This window comes from Gambusia affinis, linkage group LG08 (genome assembly GCF_019740435.1).
Source record: "Gambusia affinis linkage group LG08, SWU_Gaff_1.0, whole genome shotgun sequence".
In the NCBI taxonomy this organism is placed as follows: domain Eukaryota; kingdom Metazoa; phylum Chordata; class Actinopteri; order Cyprinodontiformes; family Poeciliidae; genus Gambusia; species Gambusia affinis.
In genome coordinates, this window is record NC_057875.1 from 30,384,360 (window position 1) to 30,398,212 (window position 13,853).

General features: G+C 43.1%; 1 protein-coding gene across 1 annotated transcript in view; it reads left to right on the top strand.

Annotated features, from left to right (window-relative positions):
• Positions 1-13,853, top strand: part of LOC122836092 (neural Wiskott-Aldrich syndrome protein-like) — a 33,010-nt gene that overhangs the window by 13,852 nt on the left and 5,305 nt on the right. Inside the window, exons 5-7 of the mRNA XM_044125764.1 lie at positions 8,496-8,691; positions 9,434-9,476; positions 12,476-12,629. Of these exons, the coding sequence (XP_043981699.1) occupies positions 8,496-8,691; positions 9,434-9,476; positions 12,476-12,629 (393 nt within the window). The remainder of the gene's footprint in view (positions 1-8,495; positions 8,692-9,433; positions 9,477-12,475; positions 12,630-13,853) is intronic.

Sequence of the window (13,853 nt, forward strand, 5' to 3'; positions counted from 1 at the left end):
GAGTTAGGGGGATCTCCCTCCGTTAATGCATAGTTGAATACCTTGCATAATACTGGCGTTAGTTCTTCCCTAAATGTTTTGTAGAATTCCCCTGGCAGTCCATCTGTCCCCGGGGATTTGTTGTTTTTGAGGTTTTTAATAACATTCATAATTTCCTGTGAAGTTATAGGTCGGGTCATTTCCCGCGACTCTTCTTCTGACAGGTTTGGGAGATTAATCTTTTTGAGAAAGGAGGATGTTACATCTTCCTGAGTATTTCTGTCCGTATCATCATATAGTTTTTTATAGTAGTCTGCGAATGCCTCAGCTATTTCTTTGGGTTGTGTTTTAGTCTGCATAGTTGAGGGGTGTTTTATTTTGGAGACGTGTCTATTTATTTGGGCTTTCCTAAGTTGAAATGCCAAAAGGCGACTCGCCCTGTTGCCCATTTCATAATATCTTTGATTCGTAAAGCGAAGAGAACCTTCTGCTTTAATAGTTAGTATCTCCTCTAATTTATCTTTTGCCTTTTTAAGCTCACCCATTATGTTTTTATTCCCAAGTTTATGTTCCCTTTCCAATTTTTTAATCTTATTTTCCAACTCCCTTTGTTCTTTCATTCTAGCTTTTTTCAGTCTGGATGATATTTCTATTATTTTCCCTCTTATCACTGCTTTTCCTCCTTCCCATAATATTGTTGGTGAAACCTCCCCATTATCATTTATTTCAAAGTATTCCTTAAGGGACTCCTTGATTTCTTTGACTATATTTTCATTAGAGATGATTGAGACATTCATTCTCCAATATCTGAAACAGGGTTCCTCATTTATGCTTAAAGATAATACGTTAGGTGCATGGTCACTTATAGTTATGTTTTCTATGTTACAAGTTACTGCTTTATGCATATGTTGCTGAGATATGAATAGGTAATCTATTCGAGAGTAGCTTTTGTGTGGGTTTGAGTAAAATGTGTAGTCTCTTTTCTTGGGGTTGATATTTCTCCAAACATCAATAAGACCAAGCTCTTTGGTAATATTATTTAGCATTCTAGATTTTGTTGTCAGTGGTCCATAATCAGAAGGATATCTATCTAGAATATTATTCTTAACCGTATTAAAGTCTCCCCCCATCAGTATCATTCCTTTTGCATCATTGGTTATTATCCTGACTATTTGGTTCAAGAAAGTAACTTTCTCCTCGTTTGGGAAATATACATTCATTACTGAGATTGTCATATCTCCTATTCGTCCTACGATCATTATATATCTTCCTTCATTGTCCTTTACTTCTTTTTCAACTTCAAATGGTATCCCTTTCTTTATTAGAATTGCTACCCCTCTCCTTTTTCCAAATGAGGCATAAAATGCCTGACTTACCCACTCCCTTTTCAGCTTATTGTGTTCATTCTCTGTTAGGTGTGTCTCCTGTAATAAAGCTATTGAGCAGTGTAAATTTTTTAGTTGGGTCAAAATCTTCTTTCGTTTAATAGGATGGTTCAGACCATGACATTGTAGGATGCTATATTTAGATCACTCATATTATTACCATTTCTGGAGCTGCGCTGTACCTGACACCTCTTTGAAAAGAAAAATATGCTACACATAACATAACCTCAACTGAAAAGTGTAAACAAAAACTAAGTACAAACACACTTATTGGGACAGGAACCCCCAAACAAAGATTTGAACTCGAACAAAAGTCTTCCAAGAGTCTCAGCATCGGAGAGCTGTGGCCTTCTCCCCGATGAACAAGCACTGTGTGCTTTGACAACTTCCTAATAGTTGTCTAAAGCCCTAAAGACTCAAAACTCCTTGCTACTACTCCCTAATGAACACAATTTTCTTATAATTTAGTACATTACTTTACAACTAGCGTTTTTTTTTTTTTTTTTTTTTTTTAGAACGACTAACCCCTCCTTCCTTTGCATATCGTGACCATTAAGCTCTCCATACAGACATGCATGTATGTCTACATACTAAGTTAACGGCTGTCACGATGTCACTGCAGATGACATCGTCACTCCAGGAGTGCCCTCAGATCCGCCTCTGTCATTTCGGGCTGTCTCTTTTTGCCCCCGTGTCCGGTCCCCTTTACCTTCTGCGTCATCAAATGTTGAATTCTCTCCAGACTGTCCTCCTTCACCTTGATACCCATCTCCTTCAGCATAGGCGCCGCTTCCTCCACTGTGCTGAATGTCTTTGTTCCGGTGTCCAAAAACACTTTCAGTTGGGCCGGATAGGGGGACTGCGCCTTCACATTCCTCTCCTTCAGTTGTTTGATGACTTCCCTGACCTGTTTTCTTTTCTTTTGGACCTCCGTTGTGTAGTCTTGGTTAAAATAAACAGACTGCCCTTCATAGCAAATCTTCTGTTTCCAGGCCTGCTTTATCACTTGTTCTTTCATCTTATAATCCAAGAAACGTACTATGATCGCTCTCGGGGGGACCGTGCTGTCCTTTGGTTTGTTCACCAGTGAGCGGTGTGCTCTTTCAATACCCAAGTCCGTCCCTTCTGTGATTTGAATCTTGGATTTAATAAATTCTGCTATGAAGCTAATGGTGTCGTTTTTCTCTGCACCCTCGGGAATGCCATGAATTCGTATGTTGTTGCGCCTCATTCTCGACTCCAAGTCATTGCATTTTTCTGATAGTATAGTCGTTTCCCGTAGCAAAAATGTCGCCGCCCGCTCCATCCGTGTCATCTTGTCTTCATTATTTCCCAATCTTTCCTCCATGTGAGCCACCTTCTGCTCCAGGGACGTTGTCCTGACCATGAGCTCTCCAATGCTCACCTCCAGTCTAGCCAGTGCTCTCTTGTTGTCTGATACCGCTTCCGCATGTTCTTTTCGCAGCCCCCTTAGCTCATGAAGTATGGCCGAATCACGGTCATCGTTCGGCGGATCCGATTGCTCCGCCTCATGGCTCTGTACTTTCGCCACTCCGGTACTCTTTTCTTTTGCGCCTTTCTCTTCCGTATTCTTTCCTTTCTTAACCATATTTTCCATGGATGTTCTATAACACTTTAAGAGCGGGTTTTCTTTGAATTCTACTGTTTTTACCTTATTTTAACGCTAGTTTTAGTCGTGTTCCTCAGAGCAGCCTTTTCTCCTGTCTTCTACAACATGGCGCCACCGGAAGTCCAAACATTATTTTTACATCAACTTCTAAGTTATGTGAAACTTCTGTTAAAATCATTTGAGGGCTCAGAATCAACCCGATACCAGTTGTTATTGCGCCACATCCCCCCCCCCCTTCTCTCTCTACTCACTCACTCTCTACTTCCTCTTTTGAGAGGGGAGATGTGGTACCAGCTCTCCATCTAACGGGTTAATTGAGTTTCCTAAATCTGCTGAGATTTACCCTGTCCAGAACTGAAGTAAACTCTGTTTAAGCTGGCATCGAGAAACGATTCTCAGGGGAGAACGACTCACCTGGTATAAATACATTTTTAGCTATTGGAGTAATGTTTAAAAGAAATTAATTTAATCAAAGAATGTCATGAATATGTGTGTAGAGCTGCACCGATTGCAGTTTTCTGGCCAATCCCTGGTTACTGATATTTAAAAAGCCTGACCTGACGATTTTGATTTTGGCTGATATTCTTTTTTTTGCCTCAGCAACCACCTGGGCCGCATGCCGGTACCCATCAGCTGCTTCCGGAGTCCCACAGGCCAAAAAGGCCCGATAGAACTCCTTCTTGAGCTTGACGGCTTCCTTCACCGAAGGTGTCCACCAACGGGTTCGAGGGTTGCCGCCACGACAGGCACCAACAACCTTGCGACCACAGCTCAGATGAGCCACCTCAACAACGGAGGCACAGAACATGGTCCACTCAGACTCCATGTCCCCCACCTCCCATGGGACGTGTTCGAAGTTCTGCCGGAGATGGGAGTTAAAGCTCCGTCTCACAGGGGATTCCGCCAGACGTTCCCAGCAGACCCTCACAACACGCTTGGGCCTGCCAGGTCTGACCAGCATCCTGCCCCCAGAGCCAAATCACCACCAGGTAGTGGTCAGTGGACAGCTCCGCACCTCTCTTCACCCGAGTGTCCAAGACATACGGCTGCAGATCTGATGAAACGATGACAAAGTCGATCATCGAGCTGCGGCCTAGGGTGTCCTAGTGCCAAGTGCACATATGGACACCCTTATGCGTGAACATGGTGTTCGTTATGGACAATTCATGACGAGCGCAGAAGTCCAACAACAGAACACCACTCCAGTTCAGATCAGGGGGGCATCCCTCCCAACCAGGCCCCTCCAGGCCTCACTGTCATTGCCCACGTGAGCGTTGAAGTCCCCCAGCAGAAGAAGGTAGTCCCCTGGAGGGGCACTCTCCAGTACCCCCTCTAAGGACTCCAAAAAGGGTGGGTAATCTGAACTGTTGTTCGGCTCATAAGCACAAACGACAGTCAGGACCCGTCCCCCCACCTGTAGGCGGAGGGAGGCCACGCTCTCGTTCACCGGGGTAAACCCCAACGTACAGGCGCCGAGATGGGGAGCAACAAGTATGCCCACTCCTGCCCGACGCCTCTCACCCTGGGCAACTCCAGAGTGGAAGTATGTCCAGCCCCTCTCAAGGAGACTGGTTCCAGAACCAGAGCCATGTGTTGAGGTGAGACCGACTATTTCTAGCTGGAACCTCTTGACCTCACACACTAGCTCTGGGTCCTTCCACACCAGAGAGGTGACGTTCCACGTTCCAAGAGCTAGCTTCTGCAACCGCGGGTCGGACCGCCAGGGTCCCCACCCTCAGCCGCCACCCATCATACATTGTACCCGACCCCTTTGGCCCCTCTCACGAGTGGTGGGCCCATGGGAGGTGGGGCCCATGTTTCCTCTTCGGGCTGAGCCCGGCTGGGCTCCATGGGTAAAAGCCCGGCCATCAGGCACTCGCCATCATGCCCCCCTCCAGGTCTGGCTCCAGAGTGGGGCCGGCACCGGTGACCCGCATCCGGGCGAGGGAACGCCAAGTCCAATGTTGTCTTCCATCATCGGGGTCTTCGGGCTGCAGTTTGTCTGGTCCCTCACCTTGCCACCAATAATCCATAATCCTGCTGAGTGCAGAGCACCTTCCGCGAACTGTCTGCCTTAATGAGCTACTATTGCCACAAGTATGATATACTTGTGGTAATATCAAACTAAAAGAACGGCAACATGATGATTACCTGGAATTATCACAGGATGTTTCTCCACATCTGAAAGATCTGCTGTTTGTAAGCGTCCTCTGACCTTTAACAACCCACAATCAATAATAGGTTCGAGTTTTCCAAGAGGATTGCGTCAGTCCTTTAAGACTTTCAAACTCCTCTTTGTAGGTCTCAGTTTGAACGCACTAAATGATTGCTGTTTTTGCTTGTGAGATTTCTGCAGTATTGGCAAGATTGCAGCTGTGCCAACCTTTACATGTGCTTGAAGCTTTAGAGAATGAGTTAGCAACATGAATGAGAGATTTGATTGCTCTTACCAGAGACTTCCAGCTTAGGAAACATGTAACTTGTGGGATCCGAGCCCCTTTTCTTCTGCTTTTGTTGCTAAGAAAATTACCTGAGGATGAATTTCCACATAGTTTGCTGAATGGGATCACTGAACTTCTCTTTTATGTGTATTGCGCCAGGACAAGGTTCAAATAAAGAAGTACGGCCATTGTTTAGCACATTTGTTTTGTAGACAGCCTTAGTTATGTCCATGTTTGTAGCATCCAGTTCCCTTCTTGTCCTTTCGTGTCTGTACAGCTAAGTCCAGCCGGATTCAGATTTTATGCAAACAAAATTCCAGACTACCATATTTAGATTGCAATACTGTGATAGATTACAAGAATCATAAAACAAAAAGGGCTTCTATCCAAGGACAAATATCTAAACTATAAAAGTCTATGATTACATGAGGTAATACTTAGATGAGGTAATACTTACCTCATGTGCAGCACGGTCATAAGTTGGGGCTAGTCTAATGTTGAGTATTGTAACTAATAAAGACCCACCATGAATGGAGACCCTTCCAGTCAGTAGGTGCAGTTAGAACATGCTCCATGCTCCTGGTTTATGGTAAACATTAAATCCTGTAGTAACGTAAAATATGCAAGTTTGTTGTAAATTTTGCCTTGAACCCTGGAGTCAGTGGGGAGACAGACTGTAGATGTGTCAGAGCCTCAGGAGATGGCAGATGGCAGAAAGCCTCTCGGTCTAGGAGCAGAACCCCCTCATTAATGGGGAGGTAAGGCGGGTTTGGGCTGGGATTAGTAGTGGATTAGTGTTTATGTCAGATGTTGCTGTGGTTTATTCAGATTATAAGGAATTGAAGGAGTGAACAGCTTTCCAGTAACTGGAGGGAAGGATCAAATCTGCAGGACAGAACTGGTCCTGATGGTCGTTAATGGTCCAGAGGTGAACAGGTCATTGTGGAGACAGCCAGTCAGACTTTAATACTCTGGATCAGGGGGGCTCAATACGTCGATCGGTCAATCGTGGGAAGGTTTTGAGTCGATCTCAGCAGTAGGGGACAAACTGAACGCCGTCAGGACGCTGAGACCAGCATGTCCTCTTCTGACAGGTTTATCAAAATATTCACCAACATCCTAAAAGTTTGTAGCTTCATTAAGGAATAATAATAATTAAGAAAAAATCATCAAAACGTGTTAAAATTGGTATTCTCAGTAATTATTGTTTCTATCAATCAATCAATCAATCAATCAAATTTTATTTGTATAGCACATTTCAGCAGCAAGACATTTCAAAGTGCTTTACATCAAATCAAACACAAAAACACAATGTAACATAGAGTCAACAATCAAAACAGAACATTAAGTCAGATTCCGTCATTAAATTTGTAATAGATTATGTTTCAAATACAATCCTAACCAGGTGGGTTTTTAGTCAAGATTTAAAGGAAGTCAGTGTTTCAGCTGTTTTACAGTTTTCTGGAAGTTTGTTCCAGATTTTTGGTGCATAGATGCTGAATGCTGCTTCTCCTCGTTTGGTTCTGGTTCTGGGGATGCAGAGCAGAACCAGAACCAGAACCTGAGAGATCTGGAAGGTTGATACAACAGCAGCAGATCTTTAATGTATTGTGGTGCTAAACCATTCAGTGATTTATAAACTAACAACAGTATTTTAAAGTCTATTCTTTGAGCTACAGGGAGCCAGTGGAGGGACTTTAAGACTGCTGTTATGTACTCTATATTCCTGGTTTTAGTGAGAACTCCAGCAGCAGCATTCTGGATCAGCTGCAGCTGTTTGATTGATTTGTTGGACAGACTTGTGAAGACGCTGTTGCAATAATCAATGTGACTGAAGATAAACTCATCCTCATACAAGGTGTTGTGCAATTCAGTGCCTTTCAGTTCCATCCATCCATCCACCCTTGTCCCTAAAGGGGTCGGGAGGGTTTCTGGTGTCTATCTCCAGCTATGTTCCAGGCGAGAGGCGGGGTCACCCTGGACAGGTCACCAGTCTGTCGCAGCCTTTCAGTTCCATTAACCACAAAAAAAGGCGACTCAAAGACCGACTGGCTAGCAGAACAGGAGTTCAAATTAGCTAATCAATCAGTTTTTAACATAATCTTTGCTCGGCTTGTGGGTCGCAGGCGGTTGCCACAGCAATGGGGGTGAGAGAGTAAAAAGGTATGAGTGGTTATTTGCTGTTACAGCTGCTGTAGTTTCTAAACGTCAGTCTGTAGCTTCTCATATTGAGGCATTTCACAGAGCACATAAAGCATGGCGGCCCACCGTGCTTACAATTCATTGGCGGAAACTCTGGCTCAGGGAACTTAAGTGAACCAATACTAAGGTTTGTGCTTCTCTTACCCCAGTTTCCTCCTGAATACCTTGCTCTTTAGTTCCTTTTATCTTTAAAATTTCCATTCAATTCATTTCATTCCTGTAGCACCAAATTACAGCAAATGTCATCTCAAGACACAACAAGTCGTCTCAGCTCAATAACTCATACATTCCAGGTGATCCTAGTTACCCATCAGTGCATTAAGTTAAGTTCATTATTCAAAGAAACCCAGTAGAGCATGGGGGCATCGGCTTTTACCTGTCTACAACCCAAACAGCCCTCACACCTTTTAGATCACTTTAGTTGAACTCTGTCATGATCTATGGAGGTAAATGGTTATAAAAATGCTCAAATTTTATAATTTTATATTGCTTTTCTGAAAATACTGAAACTGTTCCTATATATTAATTGATCAACCTGCCATCGCACTCTTTATTTTATCCACAGATATAAAATAGGACTGACAATTAATCAGATTAATCTTAATGAATCGATTGTAGAAAGAATTGTCAACAAATTTAGTGTTCAATTTATTGCTAACTGGAGAATACACTCACAAAAGGCCTTCAGTTGAAAAAATGACATGCTGAGCCAAAATTGTGCAAAAATATATGCAATTTTGTCTGTAAATAAGCTCTCCCCAGAACTCCTCAAGTGTCATAGCTTTAGCGTGACTCAGTTAAAAAACAAAAACAACTACCATGCCACTTACGGTATCAATATTTCTTTAACCATGTCAGGTCCAGCTTTGCCCATGGCCACCGTGGACATCAAGAACCCAGAGATCAACAATATCAGAGTCCAGAACTCCCACAGCCACCATCAGCCTTACCACCTCAACAACATGCTGAGCCACAGTGGCCTGGTCCGCAGGGACAAGAAGAGCAAGAAGAAGAAGCTGACAAAGGCGGACATCGGCACGCCCAGCAACTTCCAGTGAGTTCAGCTCTGTGGCACCGGCAAGATTGGCTCTGCTGCACATTTTCAGTAGCACACCTGAGACCGCTTTATAACCAGCCTTGTTATAATGGTTGGACAACCTCCAGTAAAATATCCTGACATTAACTGTTAGCTTGTTAAGCTGCTGTCAGCTCTCAGCAGACCTGCTGCTGGAAAAACACTTGAAGAGCCCTATGACTGAGTTGACTGTGACTCAACCACCTTCTGGACCACCTGTTGGTTCTATGAAGACATTAGGGTAGCAGGAGCATGAACCTGTGGAGAAGGAGGGAGGGAGGGAAGTTGGGAGGGGGTCTGAACATGTTAAAGTGGGTCACAATAACCCCTTCTGTAGTTAAAGCTTCATGTAGACACTCCATATGAGGGTCAGGAGGTCACAGAGCTCAGCCAACAGAAAATAGAAAAATAATTGTTTTGCTGAGATCCCAGAAGCACACCAAACACTACTTCTTGACATGTTCGTGATGTTATTGAGTGACTTGTTGCTGTTTTGCCAGATAAATGATCTGATGTGTGATTGCTCCAGGCCAGTCATGGTGCTGATGGGACAGAATAAGCTGTGGGTCCTGTTGTGTCTGCCTCCACAGAGCAGCCTTCAGAGGCCCAGTCTGCCAGCTTTTAGATTGGGATCTCTTTGTTGTGTATGCTAAGCAGCTGATGTAAATTTGCATGTGAACACATCTGCGATTTCACCACATATCTCTTCCATCTTCCTCAGGCACATCGGCCATGTGGGCTGGGATCCAAATACAGGCTTTGACGTGAGTACCACACTTCCCACAACGGCACAATAGTGACCTGTCTATTGTGACAGCATGATGTCATCACACAATGTCACATCATTGTCTCAAGCGTCTTCTTCTGCACACTGTGGATGTTCCAGACAGCAGCAGCAGGCCTAATGACCTCAACGCTCCTCGCCTTCAGCTAGTCCTCTGTCCGCTCTGACAGAAAGAAGCCAAATATGGCAGAGTCTGTTTCTCCAGAGTAGAGAGCGCAGCTCTGTGTTTCGATGCTGGGATTGAACTCACTGATCACCTGCTGCTGCTGCCAACAGTTACAAAGGACTGCCTGGATGCAACATTCGATCATAAAATCCTGGATTCAGCCATACATGTCGGATGAACTCTGCCTGCCTTTAATAATCATACCTGATGTAGATGTAAGTGGCTGGAATGTAAATTCTCAGCTGGATTGGCCAGTTGTTCCTGTGGGGTTTTCTTTTTAACAAAAAGAAAACAGAGAAAAATTAAGCTTTATGTCAACTTCTTCAGCTGTGTTCAAGTAGAAACAGATTGAAATTGCGCTGGAATGTTCAGCAAAACAACATCTCCCACCTTTATGTTCTTTTCGTTCCGAGTCCGTAGGCCTGTCACGATAGCAAATTTTGCTGAGCGATTAATTGTCTCAAAAATTATTGCGATAAACGATAATATTGTTTGAAGACCTTTGTACGCTGATTCAATGGAAATGACTAATAATGCATGGGATTTCCTGCCAAAGAAAAATACACTTTATTTTCAAAAGAACATTTAACACTGGAACTGATAAAATAAACAGAAATAAAATGGATTCCCAGTCTCCATTAACAAAAATGTACTTGAATTAAAACACCAAAGTGTAAATAAATACTGGATTCAACCAAAAGAGTGCAGATTATGAAGTCTGAATACTATATTAACCTTCAGTAATCATTAGATTTAAATAGAGAAGATGGAACATCGACTACCTGATGCAATAGTTCACACTACACGTTATTTCACACAAAAATTTTTCCCTTATGACAATATTAGAACGTTGATCGTTCTAAGATTGTCGCTTGTGATCATCTTGTAGTGTGTGGTGTGTTACGGTAGATCGTTGCGGCCCCTCTGATCTAAATCAGAGGTTTCCCCCGACTGGAGCGTTAATGCAGCCTGTTGAATGTGACAGGTAGCCAATCAGAAAGCGTGGATTCTCCTCCTGCTTTCTGAGGGAAAATTACAGAGGGGAATCCCAAAGAGCTGACACGGAGCAACCAGAAGTCCAGCGGACATTGGAGATGATATGTGGAAACAACATTAATGTTTATAAAACATTTCCTGCAAAGAATATAGAAATGAGGAGGGGAGGAGTTGGAGCGAAATTGCTAAGCAGTTGATGAACCCGGTAACTTTTCAGCTGTTCTTTGTTAACGTGACATAAATAGGTTCTAATGATTTTCATTCAGTCAGGACGTTACGCTGACACTAGAGCCACATGCACTGCAGGTAGATTGTAGTAAAGCATTGATTAATGTCTGGTTTTAAAATTAGTTAACTAAACTTGTAGCCATTATTTTGTTCCCATTGTTGGACACCACACGGCACGATGGAACCCGATGGAACCGTTATACCTAGTTGGCTAATGTGTGACCTCTCAGGTTTTGAAAATGGGCCGACAGCTCTAAGATGGTGTAGTGTGAACTGGACATTACACTGAGGAAATGAGGAAGGGAGGGTCAGTGGAGAGCAGCGGAGTTGAGCCTTTTTCATTCAGTGTCATCAACAGAAAGAGAAAAAGGCTGGAAGAGACGATAAAGGCGACAATTAAAATGATGTCAATAGTTTTAATTTATCTTGCAATTAATTGATTTATTATTTATCGCGACAGGCCTGAGTCCTGCACATTTGTAGAGTGGACAAATATTCGTTTTTCCATCTCTTCCAAAAGGTGTCTGCAAGACACTAGACATGTTTCCATTGTTTACCTTGGAGAACACCCATATTGAATTCACCAGAAGGAGCTGAGACTGTGCTTGTCTTCTGAGTTAGCAGCATGGCTGGAGTGAGGATGGTTGGCATCTCGGGATCATTAGACAGGCACCAGGGTGCCTGTCGTGATCGCCATGACTTCAGCCATGAGCGTGCTCAAAACCTTGATTGGGAGATGAGTGTGTCCTGTTTGGAGTAACATAGCATCTAGAATGTGATAGGTATTTTCTAAACCTACATAAAAAGAGAACCACAGACAACGTTTATGAGTTTTCAACCAAGCTTCTGCAGAAGGAGAAAACATAGCAAACCACTTCTCCAAGGTGTTCACCATGCGTTCTGACTCTCTGCATCAGAACAAGTCTTTTTTATTACAGAACAGAGCAGGAATGGAATGTGAAGGTAATAACTCAAAGAAGGTAGAGAAAGATAACACAGGAAACTAACACAGAGGCCCTTTAAAGAGTATCCCTAGATTTAGAGAGCAGCTGCAGTTTCAAGGTCTAAGGAAAAAGCAAGTTTTATCTTTCACACAATTTAACAACTACTCTTTTCTAGGGTGTGAATACTAAACATATAAATGAAAAACAAACTAGTAAATCTACAAATGTAAGAATGATAACAATACATAATTATCCTAACAGAATGCGTCTGGCTACACCGATAAGTCTTTCCCATGAACCACCCATGTGTGATGAATGTGGTGGGTTAAAAACTAAGCATCTTTTGCTTTATAGATGGGATTCAACCACTGCTTCTTTGGAGTTGATGTTCAGTTCTCTGCATTCAAAGTTGGTTCCCCTGTCAGATCGGACAAGTTTGGCAGGATCACAGAGAGAGAAAAATCTCCTAAAAGTGTTGGTAAAGCTATCTGTTGACATGGATTCCACCAGCTATATGTGCACAGCTCTGGTTGACAGACAAGTGAAAAGGTCCACTAGACACTGAAAGATTTCCATCTCTATCAGTCAGCATAATTTGAGTTACCTTGAATGTTCAGAGTTGAACAAATTTTGTTGTTTGAGCAGTTAAACAACCTGGATCCAGAGCTGAAGAACCTGTTTGACATGTGTGGGATCTCCGAGGCTCAGCTGAAGGACAGAGAGACATCCAAGGTCATCTACGATTTCATCGAGAAGAAAGGGGGGGTGGAGGCTGTCAAGAACGAGCTCAGGAGGCAGGGTGAGAGCAGACACACACCTTCTCCCACGGTTCTGGTTCTGCTTGTACATCTGTGTGTTAATGTCACCCATCATTCAGTTCATGTAAGCAGTGCCTGTTCACCAAGAAGCACAGATCACCACAGGTGATTTGTGATTTGTGGTGAAAGATTAGAAATCTTTCTGACTAATTTAGCTCCATAGTGGTGTGGTCAGAACTCTGATCAGACTCTGTGGAGGGTTGTGGCCATAAAGTTTATCATGGGTAGTACTGCTTGAAGAAAATCATCTGGCTTGAGACTTTGTTAAATTATATTATTTAGCACACTATGTTCTGGTTGGATGATTACCTCTTACCTCCGTCAATGAGCTGCTGACGAATGCTAAGTGCTATTAGCAGCTATGGAGTTAGACTGCCAATAGAAAGAAGTGCTGCCAAGAAAGAGACAAAAAAGTAAATAGAAAAGATAACACAGATCAGTGTGTGAACTGCAAAATAGAATTGGTGTTTTATAGTAGCACGTCCTGCTCAGTGCTGGAACATGTTGGCAGCTGTTCTTGTCACAGTCTAATTAACTGCTGGACCTTCTCTGTCTCTGCCCAGCAGGGTCCTCATGGATAAAAAAGTGCGCACTTTTCACACTAAAACTTGCCGCACAGACAAATTTCTAAAGTGCGCAGCTGCTGGTCTGCCCTGTCGCCACCCACAAATGCATATCGTATATAAATTAGTATAAATGCCCGTGAAGCAATAACCATGGCAACGGTCCTTGCTTGTAGTATAAGTATTTATAATAATAATAATTAGATATTTTATGTAAAAGGTGCTTTCAGGGCACATAGGGTCACCTCACAAAAACAAAAATGATAGGTTTTAAAGAAAAAAAATTTCAAATAAAAAAATAAAGAGCTCTGCCGTTCTAATGGGCTGTCTGGAATTCAGCTGGGATTTAAAGACAGACATCATGTCATCATGTCAGAGAGTCCTTTGATTGGGGAATGTGGACGTTTAAAGAAATCATGTGCATAAGTTGTACATTTACAGAACGATGCTTTCTGTCCATAAAGCCGCATTCACAAAGCGGACCTGGCTTGACTGAAGGATGTCTGCTTTTGTACTGGTACTGGTACCAGCACAGTACGGCTCCTTCCTTAGGTTTTGCTCAGAGATCCAGAACGACCAGTCAACATGATCTCTCAACAATCGCTCCCTCTAAATCCTTCCATTGGCGATGTTCTCCATCAG